Source organism: Trichomycterus rosablanca, chromosome 6, assembly GCF_030014385.1.
Source record: "Trichomycterus rosablanca isolate fTriRos1 chromosome 6, fTriRos1.hap1, whole genome shotgun sequence".
Taxonomy (NCBI): domain Eukaryota; kingdom Metazoa; phylum Chordata; class Actinopteri; order Siluriformes; family Trichomycteridae; genus Trichomycterus; species Trichomycterus rosablanca.
Window position 1 is genome coordinate 40,430,208 of NC_085993.1, and position 18,849 is coordinate 40,449,056.

At 37.5% G+C, this 18,849-nt stretch overlaps 1 protein-coding gene across 3 annotated transcripts; it reads left to right on the plus strand.

The window, feature by feature from the left end:
• LOC134317132 (phosphoribosyl pyrophosphate synthase-associated protein 1-like) lies at positions 1 to 15,343 on the plus strand. 3 transcript variants are annotated; one of them, XM_062997846.1, is made up of 11 exons: positions 1 to 455; positions 703 to 860; positions 4,645 to 4,697; positions 5,293 to 5,359; positions 6,500 to 6,672; positions 7,308 to 7,420; positions 8,987 to 9,042; positions 9,251 to 9,393; positions 12,186 to 12,256; positions 12,791 to 12,937; positions 14,346 to 15,343. In XM_062997846.1, exons 2-11 carry the CDS (start codon positions 778 to 780, stop codon positions 14,502 to 14,504), a joined length of 1,065 nt encoding a protein of 354 aa, XP_062853916.1. In that variant the 5' UTR covers positions 1 to 455; positions 703 to 777; the 3' UTR covers positions 14,505 to 15,343. The 3 variants fall into 3 exon arrangements, with proteins under 3 accessions (XP_062853916.1, XP_062853915.1, XP_062853917.1); XM_062997845.1 differs by lacking the exon at positions 1 to 455 and having other exon boundaries at positions 464 to 860; XM_062997847.1 differs by lacking the exons at positions 1 to 455; positions 703 to 860 and adding an exon at positions 5,489 to 5,626 and having other exon boundaries at positions 4,675 to 4,697.
• Positions 15,344 to 18,849: the final 3,506 nt, after the last annotated feature.

Genomic DNA, 18,849 nt, shown 5'->3' on the forward strand with positions numbered 1-18,849 from the left:
ACGTTGAACAATCCGCGGCTCGATGTGTCTCTTTAGGACCTGCATTGCAACGAAGTTTACAGTGATACAAATAGTTTTATTGATATAGAGCTGCTTTATTGATATGGTGCTGTTTATGAGTTATATGAATGGCTTTAATATTTTAGATAGCTCAAATTTAGTCGGTTGGCATTGAAACTAGTATGTCGGAGAGAATCGACGTCCTGAATGAAAACACAGCCAGCGGCTAATAGTCTGTTTTTGCCGTTAAATTTTGAATTTTTGAGTCTGAGACACGTGCGATAAAGATAAAACATTACCGTCACAGTCAGGCTGCTCTTTATATACGTTTTTGTATAAATAGTACGGTTGGCACTGTATTGCTATATGTATTTTGATATTGTTTGCTACAAGTAATAGTGTAATACAAGATATTATTACACCTTTTCATTCTTTCTTTTTTAACTCATCTGCCGGTAAGTCCGTATGTGTTTGGTTTGTCACTGTTTTGTTAACAAATAAACTAGATTAAAACAGCTGCTGGGTGTTAAATCCTGCAAACCTTTCCTTTGTGTTGGGCTTTTACTAAACCTTACCTGGCTTATTCCTCTGTTTGGATTGTTATTGTTTGTATCACTGTATACTGTGTTGCCTGTTGCTAGTGAAAGAACCACATTTAGCCTAAAAAGCACCCTTTTGAACTTGTGTGTAAACATGCCAAAGAGTCGAGCAGGAATCCAGAAGTTCTCTCTGGCTCGCCCCCAAATCTCGAAGCTGTCCTATGGTTATAACTTCAACATGAACGCTGGAAAAGGTGGATACAGAGTCTTCTCAGCTAATTCAAACCCAGCATGCACTGAACTGGCTAGGAAGATCACCGAGTGAGTATCAACATCATTTTGCTCGCATTCATATATGGGGTTGGGATGGTATGACAACCATCAACACAATTTTACGTTTTCATCATGTCTTGGTTTCTTCTTATGCTGACATCTCGGCAAAATCTGTTCTAGGTAAACAGTTAAAAATTAAAGACATAATTCATTTATTTTCATAACCTAATTAGAACTGAAGGTTTGGAAACACCTGAAAATGAGTCATAAGGCAGGAATAAACTGATCAGATCAACAGTTTAAAATAGTCCTTTCTAAGAAGTAACTATTTTTCATAAGAAAGACTTTGTATGTAATGTAGTCATAGTCAACAACATTTTTTAGCCATTTGCCCTGTGGATTTTCTCTGTGGACTAACATGAAGCAATGCTGGACAGGCTAGCACATTTCTTGTACTTTTGAACAGTTACAAGTACATTAAATGTACAAGTACAAGAAAAGTACAAGTTGTCTTTAATAAATAATAACCATGTTTAAAAACACTCTAGAGTTTTTGCTCTCATGTTTAACATGTAAAACCAGCAACATTACACAATAATTCATTATTTACCCCAACATTGCTAACTAATAAACACAAAATAAAAAAAAAAAAATCATTTTTATCACCTGCTTAATCCTGGTCAGGGTTGCATCGGGTCTGGTTCCACCAGGAAACACCGGGTGCAAGGCAGTACCCACCAAAGTCAGGTCTGTGTAGACACCTGGCCAACCAATAGTACTGCTGAGATTCAAACCCAGATCTCAGTGGAAGTGATCTAGTGTAATAGGCACTGCACCACTTGGGCACTCTAATAATATAATAATAATAATAATAATAATAATAATAATAATAAATACACTCGTTTAAAAAAAACCTTCAGATTATGGTCTTGGCTCATTCTGATTGATTTCTGGTACTGTTTGTTACATGGTGTGTCCAATTACTATTACAATGCATTTGTAACCTGTTTTCTTTCCTATAAATATTCGTTCACTTTTTCCTAAACATTTAAGACAATCATCCTGTTGGTGATGAAGTATTGCACCACAGCTGTGTACTTGTAAGCTGCTTATAAAACAACTCTTGTCATAGTGATCTGGTTCAACTGTCAGCACTATTTAATATCACAGTAGGCCTGGCACATAGCAGAAAATAATAGATGCACACACCACTGCTTAACATCTTGAGTTCATGTGAGGACGTTAGTACTGTGACTAAAATGGCTGATGTAGCGAAATGATGTGAACAATTTCATAATATCGTTACTACAATATGTAGGTTTGATAGCAATGAAGTAGTCAAAAAATGATAAATATTTTATTTAAACATAACAAATAAATAACATGCAAATATATCATGACAATTTATTGACACATGAGTGTTATCATACTGGCTTGTTGTACCTATGACCAGGATGACAACAAAAAGTGATGCCTATTAGCCTTTCCTATGTAGTCAATAGAGTTGTCATGGCATCAACATTTTAAAGATGATTGTTGTTTGCTCCCAGTCCAATCATCTTCAATCTATCCACCCTAACACCTCACGCCCCCACGGGCCCCCAAATTGGAGTCTTGCCACAGGTACCACTCTCCCTGCACTGGCCAAAGAGTTCTAAGACTTATGCACCCTCTCTGACACGTACATAGTCGGTCAGGTCGATAGCACTGCCTGGAATTCGACCTAACCATTCTGAGATTTGCAAACTCATTATGCATATTTAAGTGAACAGTTTTTTGTTAACAAATTGACCAAATGAAGTATCAGCAATATAATATGCCTAATTTGCCACCCTTTTTTCTGTTTTACTATTTGTGTAAATGCTAAAGAGCTGTAGGGGTTCAGAGTAAACATAGCTGATGTTACTTCAATGTTGTTGATGTTTGCAGTTCTGTGTGGTGATCTCAAACAGTGTGTGGGTGGTCTCTTCACATGCTGTTACAGAATACCAATGGAGGTTTTCTACAAACACAGGCTTTGTGAGCTGAACTAATTACAAATTGTCCTATAGCTTTAAGAAGATTTGGAACTTAGCTGCTCAGGAACTGCTGCAGTACCGACTGAGAGAAAAGAAATACCCTGAATAGTTGACCTTGATAAAGGATAAAGTAAATTACAGCTGTCTGCGTATAACTTCTTTTAATAAGAGAACATAAAATGCAGCATAATTTAATTGAGTTTGGTGCCATTTCTCATGTGTTTAGGTGTTTTTCAGCCAATTACTATTATAATGCATTTGTAACCTGTTTTCTTTCCTATAAATGTTCATTTACTTTTTCCTAAACATTTAAGACAATCATCCTGTTGGTGATGAAGTATTGAACCACAGCTGTGTACTTGTAAGTTAGTTATAAAACAACTCTTGTCATAGTGATCTGGTTCAACTGTCAGCACTATTTAATATCACAGTAGGCCTGGCACATAGCAGAAAATAATAGATGCACACACCACTGCTTAACATCTTGAGTTCATAAGAGTTAATAAGAGAACATAAATAAGAGAACATAAAATGCAGCATAATTTAATTGAGTTCGGTGCCATTTCTCATGTGTTTAGGTGTTTTTCAGCCTTCACCTAAATGAAGTCTATATTTGTCATGAAATGTCAACAGTTTCTTTAGTGACTTGATAATAAACACGCACTTCTTTGCTCAGCCCCCCATACCCAATGAAATTTGAGTTCTCTCATTATTATTGTCAGTGCTTTTTTGCAAATCTAATCGGCCAAAATATCACATAGATCAATAGATTTTTTTGTCTGTGTGGATTATTATTTGTAGGTCTAACAAGTTCTATAATGTAATTGAACTTTGTGGCATAAACCTAATTGCCTTTTGACTTTGAATGATAATTGTATGAAGTGCGGTTTGTGCCTATTTGGTACGAAGCCTGGAGCCACCCCACCCCATTGTGGGTTTGTGACCCTTGTGCTTGTTAAATTTAGCACAACCAGGTCTGTAGTGCTGTTGTTCACACAGGTAAAGTAGTTTGATATGGAGAGTTTGATATGTGATCCAGTCCTCTCAGCTGAAGAGAGTGAAGTGTAATTGTACAAAACCTCTTACTCTTTACTCTATGTTGTGTGTGTGCACGTGTGTGTGTGTTCATAAAGTAAAGGAAGGTTCAGTCCATATCAGTGTGTCCCAAGTGAAACATTTGTCATTATAGGTGCTATAATGTCCAACATTGCTCTTACAGTTTCAACCCTAATAACAGACACACCTAATCCAGTTAATCAAGGTCTTCTGGGACATTAAAATATTATATCGAAGTCAGATCTTTGCTTATTTAATTTAAGTCCACATATTTTTGCAGAGGAGTTTAATCCAAAGATCATTAACTCTTCGTTAGGCTGGTACTGCTTCACTGTTCTGTTGTATTGTGGACACTTGCGCAGCAGTCTGGTTCAAGAGAGTTTAAGAGTGGCTTTATTGTCATTTCAGCTATATACAAGTACATATTGAAACGAAACAACGTTCCTCCAGGACCAGGGTGTAACATAGAACAAAACGTGCAAAACAATACAATACACAATACAATATGCAGATAAACAACAGTACAATAAATACAAAAATACATTTCTAATCTAAAAAAAGTAATTAAGGGAGACAAGACCGTGGTGCAACCGTGAAACACTGTGAGCATAAGGCAGGAATACCCTGGTCATACCCCAATCCATTGCAGAGCTTTGGCCTGAATATAATAATGTGAATATAGTTATGTGTGGACAGTTATAAACTGATGCGTTTAAAAGTAAAAATAATTCTTCTACTTATGCCTTTTTTCTTCCTAGGCGACTTGGTGTAGAGTTGGGCAAATCAGTGGTGTATCAAGAGGCAAACACAGGTGAGTTTAATATCAGCTACTGTTTTTCTATTTTACTGTTGCATATGCACTTTAATCTGTGCTCTGGGTTCACTGAGCATATGAGTTCAAAGTTCAAACCCACTCAAAACCCACACTTCAAATCTCACTGTTCAAATGTTTCTTAAAATAATCTAATAACAAAGTCATGCAATAGAGTTTGTCATAGTATATACTTTACTGTGATTACAAAATGTTAAACCACAAAGTTTCTACGCATTTACAAAGTTGTTTAGTGTGCATTGGGTTTTATATTACTTAAGATCATAAATGTGGAAAAATTTGTGCAGTCTATGTGACTTGCTGCCATATTTTGAGACAAATGCTATTCCTATTAGCCAGAGAGCAGGGCCATTCATATTCAAGCTCCTTGCCATTAACAGTTAGACAGAGTTAAAGTCTGGGTCTCAGCTGGTGAGCTCTGGATTATAAAGCAAGCTTTATTTTGCTGCGCAATCCTGAATGGGAGGTTTGCCTCTTAAATGAAAAATATTGTCAGGATGTATATTAAAATTTCTTTCTAATTTTTCTACTATCAACTGTTTATTGCATGATTGATGTCTGTCTGTTTTTACAGAGACCAGAGTGGAGGTGAAGGAGTCCGTGAGAGGACAGGACATCTTCATCATTCAGACCATGCACAGGTAGATGTCTGTAATTTATTACTACAGTTAAAGCCCCTGTCTGGTGTAACATACATGTATGTGCGCCTTAGGGTGTGTTTGCAGTTCATCAGTTCTTTATCAGTTCTTTTGCTGCTTGTTTTTTTCTAGTTGTGTGACCTGACCAAGTTGGCATAAAGCACAGCTATAAACAAAACAAGCCTGACATTTTCTATGATTGACTCATGGTTCCATGAAGGTGTGGCAAAAAATGGGCAATTCTACTCGTGTGTCATTCCTGCCAATCAGGTTTGCTCAGAGCTAATCAGGTTTTTTTGTATGACTCCAGCATATCACATAATTGCATCTTTCAGGCCTAAAAACTATTGTGTTTTCCAGCTAGTAAATACAACTTGATTACAGAACTGTATAGAATATCTAGAAGCCTAGCGATTCTAGCAATCCCTTCTTTAGCTGCTGGCACTTGATAAATTAGCACAATTTCAAAACAATTACACTAGGTTTTAACTAAAGAACGAGCAGTAATTTGTGAATATATGGAATGCATTTGTGCAGGATTCTGTGAGCAGGAGCAGGGCTTTATATGCATTTCCACCAAATTCATCCGCCGGGTGGTATAGTTCTCAGGCACTACATATTTTGTGTCTTTCAGAATACCTTTACTAAGATAAAATACAGAATTATAAAACGGATAGTTCCGGTCCTAAAATCTGATTGGCTGAGCCGCGTTCGAAGCCGTTGTAAAATCCCCGATAAACGCACACCTAGGACCACCTCACATCATTCCATATTAATACGCCACTGAATACAAAAGTTAATGTTATTTTCGCCCTCATGTTGACTAGCAACACTGTTAATCGAACTATTTTGCGTCGCGGAAGAATGCTTTATTGTTAGTTTATACACAATAAATACATTTATGAATTAAACATTGTTGTATTTATTATATTTTATGTTGACCGCCGTTTTATAAAAGCAATAAGCCACTCGAGACCGTGCATTACTGCTATGATTTTAGCACGGGGAAAGAAGTTTTAGGCACTCCGCTTCACGTCGTGCCAAAAACGTCATCCCCGTGCTAAAATCACAGTAATGCACGGCCTCTCGTGGCTTATTGCTTTAATCGATAATCTGTGCTTTTGTTTGTCTTTCTTGTTTCAGAGACGTGAACACAGCGATCATGGAGCTGCTGGTGATGGCGTATGCATTGAAGACATCCTGCGCTAAGAACATCATTGGTGTCATTCCGTATTTCCCCTACAGCAAGCAGTGCAAGATGAGGAAGAGAGGATCTATTGTCTGCAAGCTGCTGGCATCCATGCTGGCTAAAGCAGGTAAAAACATACACACATTGCATATATTCACCCAATCACAGCAATAATGGATTGAAATTAGATTTTGAGTACAGGAAGGCACAGTTCTCATTGCAAGAACATTGGCTCAATAATGTTTGGTTTGCTAGTACTTATAAGCCAGACAAGCAATGCAAATACCTTTTGGTGCACTGGTCAATAATTTTTTAATGGACAACTTAAATAAACAAAAGAACCCACGTTGGTAACATTATGCATCACATACTTTTGCTGATTTGACATGCTGGTTTGTAAAAAAAATAATTAGAGGGTGGTTTCAAATGTTACTATTAATAATTGTGATAAATAAATAATGCTACTATATTTTGAGGATACTAGTTTAAAAATCTAACCTGAGAGTAATTAATACAGGGTTACATACACACCTTAATCCACCAGCTCTAAGGACAGTGCCACAATACAGAAACTGCATTCCTGTTTTACTACCTGCACCTCAGGTTTACAGCCAGATTTATTCTAAACACAAGGAGCACAATTATACCTTTCCAATCAATATATAGTTTACTTGTGTTAAAACTAGTTAAACTTGTCTGTCTGGCTGTGTGTGTGTGTGTGGGGGTGTTTTTTTGTTTGTTTGTTTTTTTTTTTTTTAACAGGACTTACTCACATCATTACTATGGATCTGCACCAGAAAGAGATCCAAGGCTTCTTTAACTTTCCTGTGGACAACTTGCGCGCTTCACCCTTCTTGCTGCAGTACATCCAAGAGGTTGTAATTTGAGCACACACATAGAGGCACTCTAAAATTAAAAGATAATATGGACAAAACTGGGCATAACATGATTTCTATATTGTTGGAGGTGTCAAGTCACATGTGGCTAGTCACATTGTAATGAAAATGTGAAACACCAAGAAAGAACTATTAGCTCTAGTGAGGTACTCACAGTTATTAGTATGCTAGATATTTATCATTAAAAAATTCATGTTTTTGACCAGCCTTTGCTCTGCTTTGGAGAACGAGGCAAAGGCCTATGAATAAGAAAAGGCCGCAAGTTAAAGTTAATGCAAAACCTTGCCTGTAAGATTTTTGCTATCATACATTTGCAATGCAAAGCCCTTGTCACAGCAATTTTTATGTAAATGAATGTATTGCTGGCTGCAAATATTTTTCAAAAACTGGTGTGGCCACAGGCTTTATTTGATTTATGTTTTATAATCAAGCCTCCAGCTGCTCCTAAGGGTCTAGAGCAGGGGTGTCAAACTCATTTTCACCGAGGGCCACATCAGCATTATTGTGGCCCTCAAAGGGCCGGTTGTAACGTATCCTGCTGTGATTGCAGTCTGTTGTTTTTCTTGGAGGCCGAATTCTGCATTTATATTGTCCTCCTTTACCACAGACACAGCCTCGTAACACAAGAGACGCACCGGTTTCTCTTCCTGAAGCACAAACTTGTTTTCACTTTCATTACATTACCTCCTTATGCTTAATTTTCTTACTTATATTCTTGTACATTTTAGGATCATGTGTAAATATGTGTAACATCATCTACTGGCGGGATGCGTCACTTTGCAAATCACAAAATCAGCCTGCATTTTGAAAGATGCAGTTTATTTAGGATTTTACAGTGTATTTTTAAGACAATTGTTCTGCCCTCACTAATAGTTTATCCCCCTTGCTCAGCTAGACAGACAGACAGACAGCTCCCTTCAGAATACAGTCGGTTTTATTTGCTTCCCAGCTGTGTGATACACTGTGTGCATCAAAATGAAGTAAAAATACAAACAATAAAAACAATAAAGAACTTATTAAAAGCACACAGCTGTAGTCAGGTGTTACATCTGGTACAATATGAGATTTAACCAAACGTAAAATAGCGCTAACGAGTTTGTAACTAAGCGCTGTGATATACTCACTAAACAATTACAAACAACTGAGAATATAAACGCCACTACTTACAGACGATGCTTTGGTATTATACTGCAAGATAATTATTTGTATTTATTTATTATTGTTTACGTTACTGACTACGCTACCCCGCGTTCTTTTGCCGTAAAAGTCACATGGCTACTCGGCGAGGTCAAAGTTAGTTGCCATGATTACGAAGTCACCAGTTGAATTTAAAGGCGCAGGAGTCCCATTAAATTATAAGCGCGTCTCTGTAACGACTCGAACCATCACAACAATCGTACAGTCGTTTAAGCTCTCGCGGGCCGGATCAAATGACATGGCGGGCCGGATCTGGCTCGCGCGCCTTGAGTTTGACACCTCTGGTCTAGAGAGATGACTTTAAAAAGTGAAGCTGTAAAAATGCTTTATTTTTTCTATCTTCTTTAGATTCCTGACTTCAGAAATGCTGTTATTGTGGCAAAGTCCCCCTCGGCTGCTAAGAGGTAAAACAAAGGTTGGCAATTGTTTGGCATTGCAGACCTAGATTTTATTTCCCTTTTTTTGGGGGAGTGTAAAAGTACGCTTTTGTAGAAACATTGTTTTGTTAAAAACTCTTACTGTGACCTTTAACATGTTTATATGTACATATTTGTGTTTTGTGTATTTGTTATGTGTGTTTGATATGTTTGTTTTTTTCTCAAACTCTTTTAGAGCTCAGTCATACGCAGAACGCCTGAGGCTCGGTTTGGCCGTAATTCATGGTGAAGCTCAGGCTGAGTCCGATTTGGCCGACGGTCGTCAATCTCCTCCTGCATTCAAACCTTTGTGTGGGCCTTCAGGTCTTGAGCTGCCCTGTAAGAATGTCTCCACACACACACACATACACACAAACTGAGTGGAATTACGTGTACACTAAGTAAAACAGGCTCAACATTATCAAATGTTACAGACTGTTTGTGTTGCACAGTTTTGGCAAAAATTTTCTAACCTTCTATTTTGCCAATTTTTGTGTACATACTCCTCTCTCTCACTCTCACTCTCTCTCTCTCTCTCTCTCTCTCTCTCTCTCTATCATTGTGTGAGTGAAACGTCTGGATGCACAGTTATATAAAACCTCTAAATCAGTATATTTTAGATTGTGCACTGGCTGAATACATTTACTGTCTGCACATGCTTTTTTTAAACCAGTCCTTTTTTTGTCGGCGACACAGGGAGACAAGTTTCGTTTCCTGGAATTGAGCTTCCAAGTACGGCAGCTATTCTCTTGCTTATTTGTGCTGTGCTAAACTCCTGGTCCTGGTGCTTTAACCTATGGGTTTTATTTAATAATGCATTTGGTTCCTTTTCACTAAACCAGGATTGTTGCTGTTCCTAATGAATAGTTATTTATACTGTAGTACAATTTAAAGTAGTTCATTTATTTTTAATATAGGCTAAATTGCATTTTCATTGTAATGATAAAATATGAGTACCGTATTTTCCGCACTATAAGGCGCACCTAAAAGCCTTAAATTTTCTCAAAAATCTGCCGTGCGCCTAATAATCCGGTGCGCCTTATGTGTGCACTGAGTTCCAAAATCTGTAAAAATGTTGTTGTTGACTTTGGTAAGCGCTCCTCTTGATTGACTATCGGACCATTTCCCGCTGACACAGGGACGTAATACGTACACTACAAACGCTGGCAGCGATAAACCAATCAGAGAACATTACGTAATACGTACAGTACGTACGCTTACCTCCGCCACGCCACCTTTGCTTCCGTTACCTTTTTTTTGTAGACCGTATGTTTTAGCATGCGCCTTATAATACGGTGCGCCTTATGTATGTGTTAAGTACAGAAATAGACCCCGTAATTGAGACTGCGCCTTATAATCCGGTGCGCCTTATAGTGCGGAAAATACGGTAGCTGTTACAATTTATTTATTTATTAGATTTGGTTTAAAAGCATGATAAAAAATGTGATTGGAGATGGCATGAAACAATATGGCATGTATCTGGCTTTAAATATAAATTGTAAATATTTAACTATAGTTTTGAATACTATTTTTGTTAGCTAACTTGTTAGTATAATCAGATAACTATGTTTGGACCAGATACTCGGGACTATACAAATTTTTTAGATGTCTTAGTTTGTATAAATAAACCAGCGTTTGTGCCTCCTTTTTAACCTTTGGGTTTTTTCTTTACTAATTTTTCTTTTACTAATTCCTAGCAATACTGTTTTGGTAGGACTGGTATTTTGGGATTCTCAGTGATGGTTGTATGGAAATGGGGCTTGTGTTTATATATGTTTATGTATTTATGTTAGCCCAGTGAATCTTGGCATTGTTGTCCTGGAAAATGCCCATACCATTAAGAAACAAAAAAAACCCCCAGTGATGGGATAACCTGGTCAATTAGTGCGTTTAGGTAGTCAGCGGACTTCAGCAAGTAAATTAACCCAAGAGACTTTCAGTGGGCACTATGCATGATGGGTGCATCATTTAATTATGCTGTTCCATTCTTACCTTGATATTCCCTTTACTCTGGAATCTGGTCTTATTAGATCACATGACCATTTTCCATTGCTCCAGAAGCTTTATGTTCCATAGCAAACTGACACATTTTTCCGTAGAGTAACACATTTTCCACATCCATAGGATATGTTTGACAATATGGTTAACAAATAAAAAGCTGCTTTCTACACCAGTTAGGGTTTAATGAATTGTTGCCAGCTGAAACAGATCAGTCACTGCAATAAATATCCAATCCAAAGCTCTTAAGTATTTGCTTATTCAAGTCCAAATGGCCACTTTTTTGGCCAGGCAAATATGACATACACTGTTGTGAGAAAGTTGTATTAACACATTCTTTCCTGTATCAAATATGTTATTTATTTTTATTTATCAGTGTCCAAACATTTGCATAAGACTACATAAACATCTGCTTATTTGCCCTTATTATTGTTTAAAGAGACAATCATTTTTGTTTCTTATTGACCATGATATATGTTGATCTTAAAGTGCATGCTTGAGTGTATGGTATGGTTTGGTTTCAGTTCTTGGCATGGTTTGGCAAGGTGTGAGTTTCTTGATGCTGATTGCTTTGTTTATAAAGCAGGTGTTAGCTTGTTAAGGCCTAATCCACACAGCTCAAAATGCACACCTCTCTACCAGAACTCTTTTCTTACACGTGTTTATTAGTTTATTTAGTGCACCAACCACTATACAGGTATAATTTGTCTGGTGGATTGTTCAGAGCAGAGCAATGGTAATGTGTGTTCCTGTTATAGAAGAGGTGTAACACGTTGTACATTTACAGCTTGCTATAAGACACACCTACTTTTTTGGAGTTAACAGCTTGTAGGAATAAAGTCCATCTGTATAGCTGGTTTATCTGATAATCAGTCAAGATACAAGGTGGGAGGTACTTAAACTGGCAACCAGGTGTATATTGACATGTTGCATTATATTCATTGTCATTCAAATACAGTTGGCATTTATCCACAAATTAATAAACAAAGTTCCTGGGTATTTATTAAAAGGAAGACTGCTGGAGCAGTAGCGAGTGTGAGCAGCTGAGCTGTGTGGTTAAGGCAGCTTAAATCTGTTTATTTTGTTGCATCAGTGTGAGACATGTTTAATCTCTGTTTGATGTTTTCACACAGTGATGATGGCCAAGGAAAAACCTCCCATTACTGTAGTTGGAGATGTTGGGGGTCGAATTGCCATAATTATTGTAAGTACTATATACTTCCCACACAAACGACAGCATTATTAGTGTTTTGTTAAATTAGTTTATCAATTTTAATGTACGGAATTGTGTGTTTAACTAAAATACATGCGTTTCACACTGTTGGTAAATGCTAAATCACATTTTCAATCACAATCACGTTCAAAGATTTTTATGCCCAAATCACCAATATACTAGATGGGTTTTCCTGGTCAGGCTACACCATGATAAAACAGTGAGTTTGATCATGTTGATGTATGTTAGTTTTATCAGTTAGTTATTAAAGGGGTGCTGATGATCAGTTATTAAAGGGCTACTGATGTATATTTAATTGCTTTTACTTTTGCAGATTTGCTAAAAATGTGCCACAGACTCAGTAAGACTGAATTGTTCAAACGGTTTGATTAAATCAAGAGTATCATAAGCTGAGAGAACAGCACCTGCAAAACTGGAACAGGTCTGTTTAATTAGACTTGTAAAACAGGACAGAAGAGCACATTTACGCAGTGATTTTGTTATGTTTTTGTGTTCCTGTTGTAGGATGACATTATTGATGATGTTGGAGAATTTGTAGCAGCTGCTGAAGGTCTGAAGGAAAGAGGAGCATATAAGATCTATGTCATGGCCACTCATGGCTTGCTTTCGGCTGATGCTCCACGCCTCATAGAGGACTCTGTCATTGATGAGGTGAGGACATTTGATCAGTTCTACAAAATTATTAAGGATTAGTGAAGCTAGCCATTTCAGGGACACATTAGTCCACCTTTAGTGCAGGTCCCAAGTCTGGGTAAATAGGGGGGTTGCAAAAGGTAGAGCATCTGGTAGGTCAACCTGTTAGGACAAACTGTGCCAAATCAAATATGTGGTCAAATGACCTGATGTGGTGACCCCCTAACAGGAGCAGCCAAAAGGAATCATTCAAAGGTAATAATTTCTTGTGAAACATGTGCCTGACCTCATGAATGCTTTTTTGACTGTCATAGGCCATCTGTAAATAAATAAATAACAGGTTGCACTCATCTAGCGCTGATGCTTTTATATATACTGTAGTTTAGTGTTGTACTGACACCTAGTGCTCAATGCAGGAATTCCTTTTAATTTTATAGCAGAGGTACTGTACATTTCAATAGCTGTACCAATAAGGGGTAATATAAAGTTAGAAAATTATGGAATAATTGATCAGTAAGCATTATTGAAACAATCTTTATTAATAATTCAATCATTATCACCTCTTTATCCTGGTCTGAGTTGTGGTGGGCCTGGTTTCCTCCGAATCAATGGTCACAATGCAGTAATACACTTCGGTCAGGACACCAAACCATTGAGGGTCCTCAGCCACCTGCACCCTCCCTTCCCTCAGACACAGCCAATTAATTATTATTAGGGTTACCCATTGAAAAGACAGATTTTTGATTGTTTTAAGTGCATTTGTGTGATGAAGTAAGGGTAGCTTACCCATCACTATAACATGTACTTATGTTAATCTTACCTCGTTTGAACCATCCTCTGTTAAAGACCAGTAAGAGAGAGAAAAGCGTACACTTAAATGTAATGTAAATAATAGTTTGTAGGTTGAGGTGCCAAGGCCAGGAATGTGGTTAAATAAGTCAATATATTGATATATTTAACATTGTAAAATATTGAAATGTGTTTGTATATTGTACCCTAGGTTTCCCTGTAAATATATCGGCTCAGCCGAGGGGGAGGGGCTACGAGGATGAAAGCAATGTGCAGGTAGACAATGGGGAGTTCAGTCTTTCAATTAGAGAGAGATACCACAACAGCATTAATGACCTAGTAGTCAGAGTTGTATGTACATTCCCAGGAGTGTCTAGAGTATGTTTGTGTACTTTTCCTTTTGTTTTCATCCAGTATACGCGCGTTTGTATGTTTGTAAATAGCGTTGTGTTTGTATGTGTAAATAAATGAGGGGGGAAAAGAAGCACACGTGTCCTCAACTTTTATTCTGGTTTCCAGACCAGTCCCCCGACACTACCCACGGGGTTCGCCCCATCACAATTTGCATTTTATATGTAATGAATTAAAAACTCTGAACTTCTGAATTTCTTACTTAAGTCTTTTTTTTATGTTTTAGGTGGTCGTGACCAACACCATCCCTCATGAGGTCCAAAAGCTTCAGTGTCCCAAGATTAAGACGGTGGATGTCAGTATGATTCTAGCCGAGGCCATTCGACGCATCCATAACGGGGAGTCCATGGCCTACCTTTTCCGAAACATCACTGTGGACGACTAGTAAAACGTCATTGTCGCTTTGTCTTTAGGCTGATTAGGACCAGTCTGACACCTTTTCCTGTGGTGGTTGGCATTTTTATGGTGGTTTTGGGCCTGTTTTTTAAGCATGGGAATCTTAAGATCCTTGTTGATGAGAACTCATGCTTGTAATCCCAATAGAAAACAGCTCAAATATAAAATTAAAAACAATCTTGGCATGCCGGATAGTGGTCTTGATAAAAGCAGCTCAAAATAATGCATCATTTCTTTTTGTTTAGGAGAATGACCTTGCAGTGTTATACACATTAGAGAACATGAAACATCTGCATGTGTTCTGTTTGTTTTCAAAGAGGAATATACACACTTGCGACAACACTAAGTTACTACACACTGCCTCTAGCAGTATTCAGTTTCCTTTTGTCTGTCTGACATTGTATAAAAAAGTGGACCAATAAAGAAAACTGACAAATATGTTCTGCATTTGCTTTGTAATGTGACCACCAACTTAAAGGTGACAGATTTGACCTCTACTGACACATTAGCTAATTTGCTTGCTGATATACTCACTGCAAATGTGTGACCCACCCCCACTTATGGTATGTTTAAGGTAATAATCTTGGCCAATGTTAATGTTTAAGGTAATAATCTTGGCCAGCGCATGTTATTAAGTTTATCAAAGAGATCCTTTTAACCTGACAAGACTGGTCTGTCTGTGCATGATTTTGCCTACAAAGATCATATCTTGCCTTACAAGAAGGCACTTAAGAACGCCAAGACTGACCTCTACACCACTGTCATTAATCGGTTAGGGTGATTGTAGAGCTCTTTTCTCCACTGTTAATAAACTGCTGCAATCTGCTATCAGTTTTCTGCTAACTCCTTTGCCAGAATTTGAATTTAATGAAAAAAATTTAAGAAATTTATATGCATCTTTATCAACCCCTGCAAATGGGACAGATTTCCTTTTACCTTAGATCAACAAACATTTTCTGCTTTTAGACTCCTGGAGCAGAGTTCAGTTGAAAAGCTAATCAAGTCAACAACTTGATCCCATGTCTACTTACTCCTCTTGTTAAAGCATGTGTTTCCTCATTATGCCCACTTGTAATATGGACTCTCAATGCATCTCTTAGCTCTGGTGTCCCTCCCACAAACTTGAAACTGGCAGCAATTGTTCCAGTTTTGAAGTAGCCTGGATTTGACGTTGAAAATCTCAGCGACTATTAGAATTTTTGAAACCCTGGGTGAGCCGAAAAAATGGGTCATGGAGAAAAATAATAATAATTAAATAAACTTGTATGTGAATGTCCCCTTGTGGAGGCCTTGTTAAATTGTATATTGCCTGGGTCGTGTAAAAATATCATGGACAAAATGTGGGTCTCCTAAAAAAAAAAGTTTGAAAACCTTGTATTGGACTAATAATTTGCTGGAAGAGTTGCAGTCTGGGTTTGTGAGAAATTGCTGTTGAAAGTAGTTTTTATAACTATTCTAGATTTACTGTATTTAATGTGCTGTTATTTATATGTACAGTGCCCTTGAATTTCAAAAGAGCACTTATGAACAAGGTTTATTATTATTCTTTCGTAGTTTTGTTAAGAGAAATGGACCAAAATCCAATACTGCAAAAAAGCAGAAATGCATAGTTTGCTGTAAAAAGCACAAAATGTTTAGCCTGGAGTCTTGAGCATTGGAAAACACAAATGAAATGATTTGTGCAGCAATTATTGCTCTACACGGTTGTTTAAAGGCAACCAATCAAGAGGCAATTTTACAGGAGCAGCTGCCGCTCACTAATGATGATGACATATTCCAGGATGATATTGACCTTTTATTTACTGCTTTACTATAGAGTGGTCTAATAAACAATGATAAGTTTGTGTTTTTTCCCCACACCCATCTTACCCAGTAACCAGATTAAAACGTGACCTTTCCTTGACGGTGAGTAATGATTAGCAGACTGTAAAGTAGATCTCCAGCTCTTTAAATCCAAAAATAACTGAAATATATTTATTCTTTATGATGCACAAATATACCACCACAAACCATCCAGGACTTAAATGATATTATTTGGAGAAAGACCAAAGCGGTTCTGGAGAATGAGCTTAGTACTCCCTTCAGTCTGATTCATGTTTTATAAATGCCAGAAATGCATTATGGGTAGATTGTAGCTGCTTCAGAGACTCTGTACTTGTTCAAAACTCCGCAGGTTTAATATAAGCTGCTGTGGAGCTTAGACCAAGTCCAGAGTCAATGACTAACAACAGTGTGGTAAGTAGGTCATGATTATCAAAATTTACTCACACATATATTTTATTGCAAAAGGCATTTGTTTATTACTAATTGTACAGATGTACTCTGATATATCCACTTGCAAGATATTACATTAAATGATTTACTAATTTAACTAATCATTTATTTGTTTGTCCAGCAACAATAATCACTTCTATTGGATTTAAGTCACAGTGGGTTTAGGGCTACCTAAAAACTCTGGGTATGGGATAGAAAAACACCTTGAACATGCAATCAGGTCAGCTGGATTTCCCTTGGTTTAAGTGTTTGTGTAAATGTGTGTGTGTATGTGAGAGTGTGTGCACTGTGGTGAACTGGAATCAGTAAGACAGGAATACACCCTGAACATGCAGTCGGGCTAATTGGATATGTTGGAAATTGCCCTGTGGTGGACTGGAGACCTGTCAGGGGTGTTTCCTGTCTTTTGCCTGGTGAATCGGACCCACTATATCTTTGTATGTATGTACGTACGTACGTATGTATGCATGTATTTATGTATGTATGTACATATTAAAATATAAAAAGATTTTCTTTTGGGACAAATAAGTATATTTTCAATCATTTGAATTTGGGTAGCACTGTTGCCTCACAGCAAGAAGGTCCTGGGTTTGATTCCAAGATTGAGCGGTCTGGGTCTTTTCTGTGTGGAGTTTGCATGTTCTCCCCGTGTCTGCGTGGGTTTCCTCCAGGTGCTCCGGTTTTCTTTCACAGTTCAAAAACATGCAAGTGAAGTGAATTGGAGATACTAAATTGTCTGTGACTGTTTTCCAATTTGTGAAATGATGAATTTTGTGTAACCAGTAACTACAGTTCCTGTCATGAAGGTAACCAAAGTGTGTACATCATGATGATAATAAATAAATACATAAATACAAGGCCCATTGTGGCAGCTGACTGATGTGTCATAATGAGAATAAATATGAAAGCAAACAGGTGTTCCATCTGGCAGTCAGACTGTGAGTAGGAGGTGCACATGGTGGCATTGCTTTTTTTTTCTAGTGGCAGAATCATACATGCTACTGCACTGAATATATAGAGGAAGCTTAAATATATACACACTGTACTATATGTTATTTATGGACATTTTCAAAGTAACAGTATAGTACAGTTACATTACACTAGCAATGTGTAGTATGATGTTTAACGGTGACATATTCATTCATGATGTGTATAAATTTAGTATTACAGTTAACTTTTATACAGTTTTTATTCTTTTGTTAAAGTGTGTATACATTTTGCCCCCCTCTGTATATTACCCAACTGACTTAACTTTTCGATTATGCATTCAGAAACCATGCTAAATGGGCATAAAAATGCAGATGGTGATTTAAATATAGCCAAAGGATTTAAACAGATCTCAACTGACATGCAGTCATATGGGAAATGCAACTGCAAACACATAACAGAATTAGCATTTGCTAATGGGAATGTACATTTGCATAAGGACTTAACCACCTCAACAATCTGTGGCTTAGTGCTTGAGATTTGCAGCAGCTGACATTACAATCAGTATCACAATATTATACTGGGCCCACTTCACGTTTAGGTGTCAAGGCAATCTACAGCTGCACAACCTACACAGTTTACCTCTGGGACGAATACATATTTTATTGAAGTTTGAGCTAAAAAGAAGTAAACAATAGTTTCTGTTAAATATCAAGAAAGAAGAAAGTATCAGTTTCTTATTAAGGTTAGAAAGTAAAAGAATACTGTGACGTGTAGAAGTGTGGACAATAATTCAGCTGTAAAATAATAGAACTTAATTAACTCTTATGGGTGGCACGGTGGCTAAGTGGGTAGCGCTGTCGCCTCACATCAAGAAGGTCCTGGGTTCGATCCCCAGGTGAGGCGGTCCAGGTCCTTTCTGTGTGGAGTTTGCATGTTCTCCCCGTGTCTGCGTGGTGTGCTCCGGTTTCCTCCCACAGTCCAAAGACATGCAAGTGAGGTGAACTGGAAACACTAAATTGTCCATGACTGTGTTTGACATTAAAATTGTGAACTGATGAACCTTGTGTAACAAGTATATACCGTTCCTGTCATGAATGTAACCAAAGAGTAAAACATGACATTAAAATCCT

Bases quoted from the DNA above. Each gene is read 5' to 3' on its own strand.
- LOC134317132 (XM_062997845.1), top strand. From the start codon at position 694: ATGCCAAAGAGTCGAGCAGGAATCCAGAAGTTCTCTCTGGCTCGCCCC. The intron at 4,698-5,292 runs GTGAGTTTAATA...CTGTTTTTACAG, and splicing joins GTATCAAGAGGCAAACACAG to AGACCAGAGTGGAGGTGAAG. The intron at 6,673-7,307 runs GTAAAAACATAC...TTTTTTTAACAG, and splicing joins ATCCATGCTGGCTAAAGCAG to GACTTACTCACATCATTACT.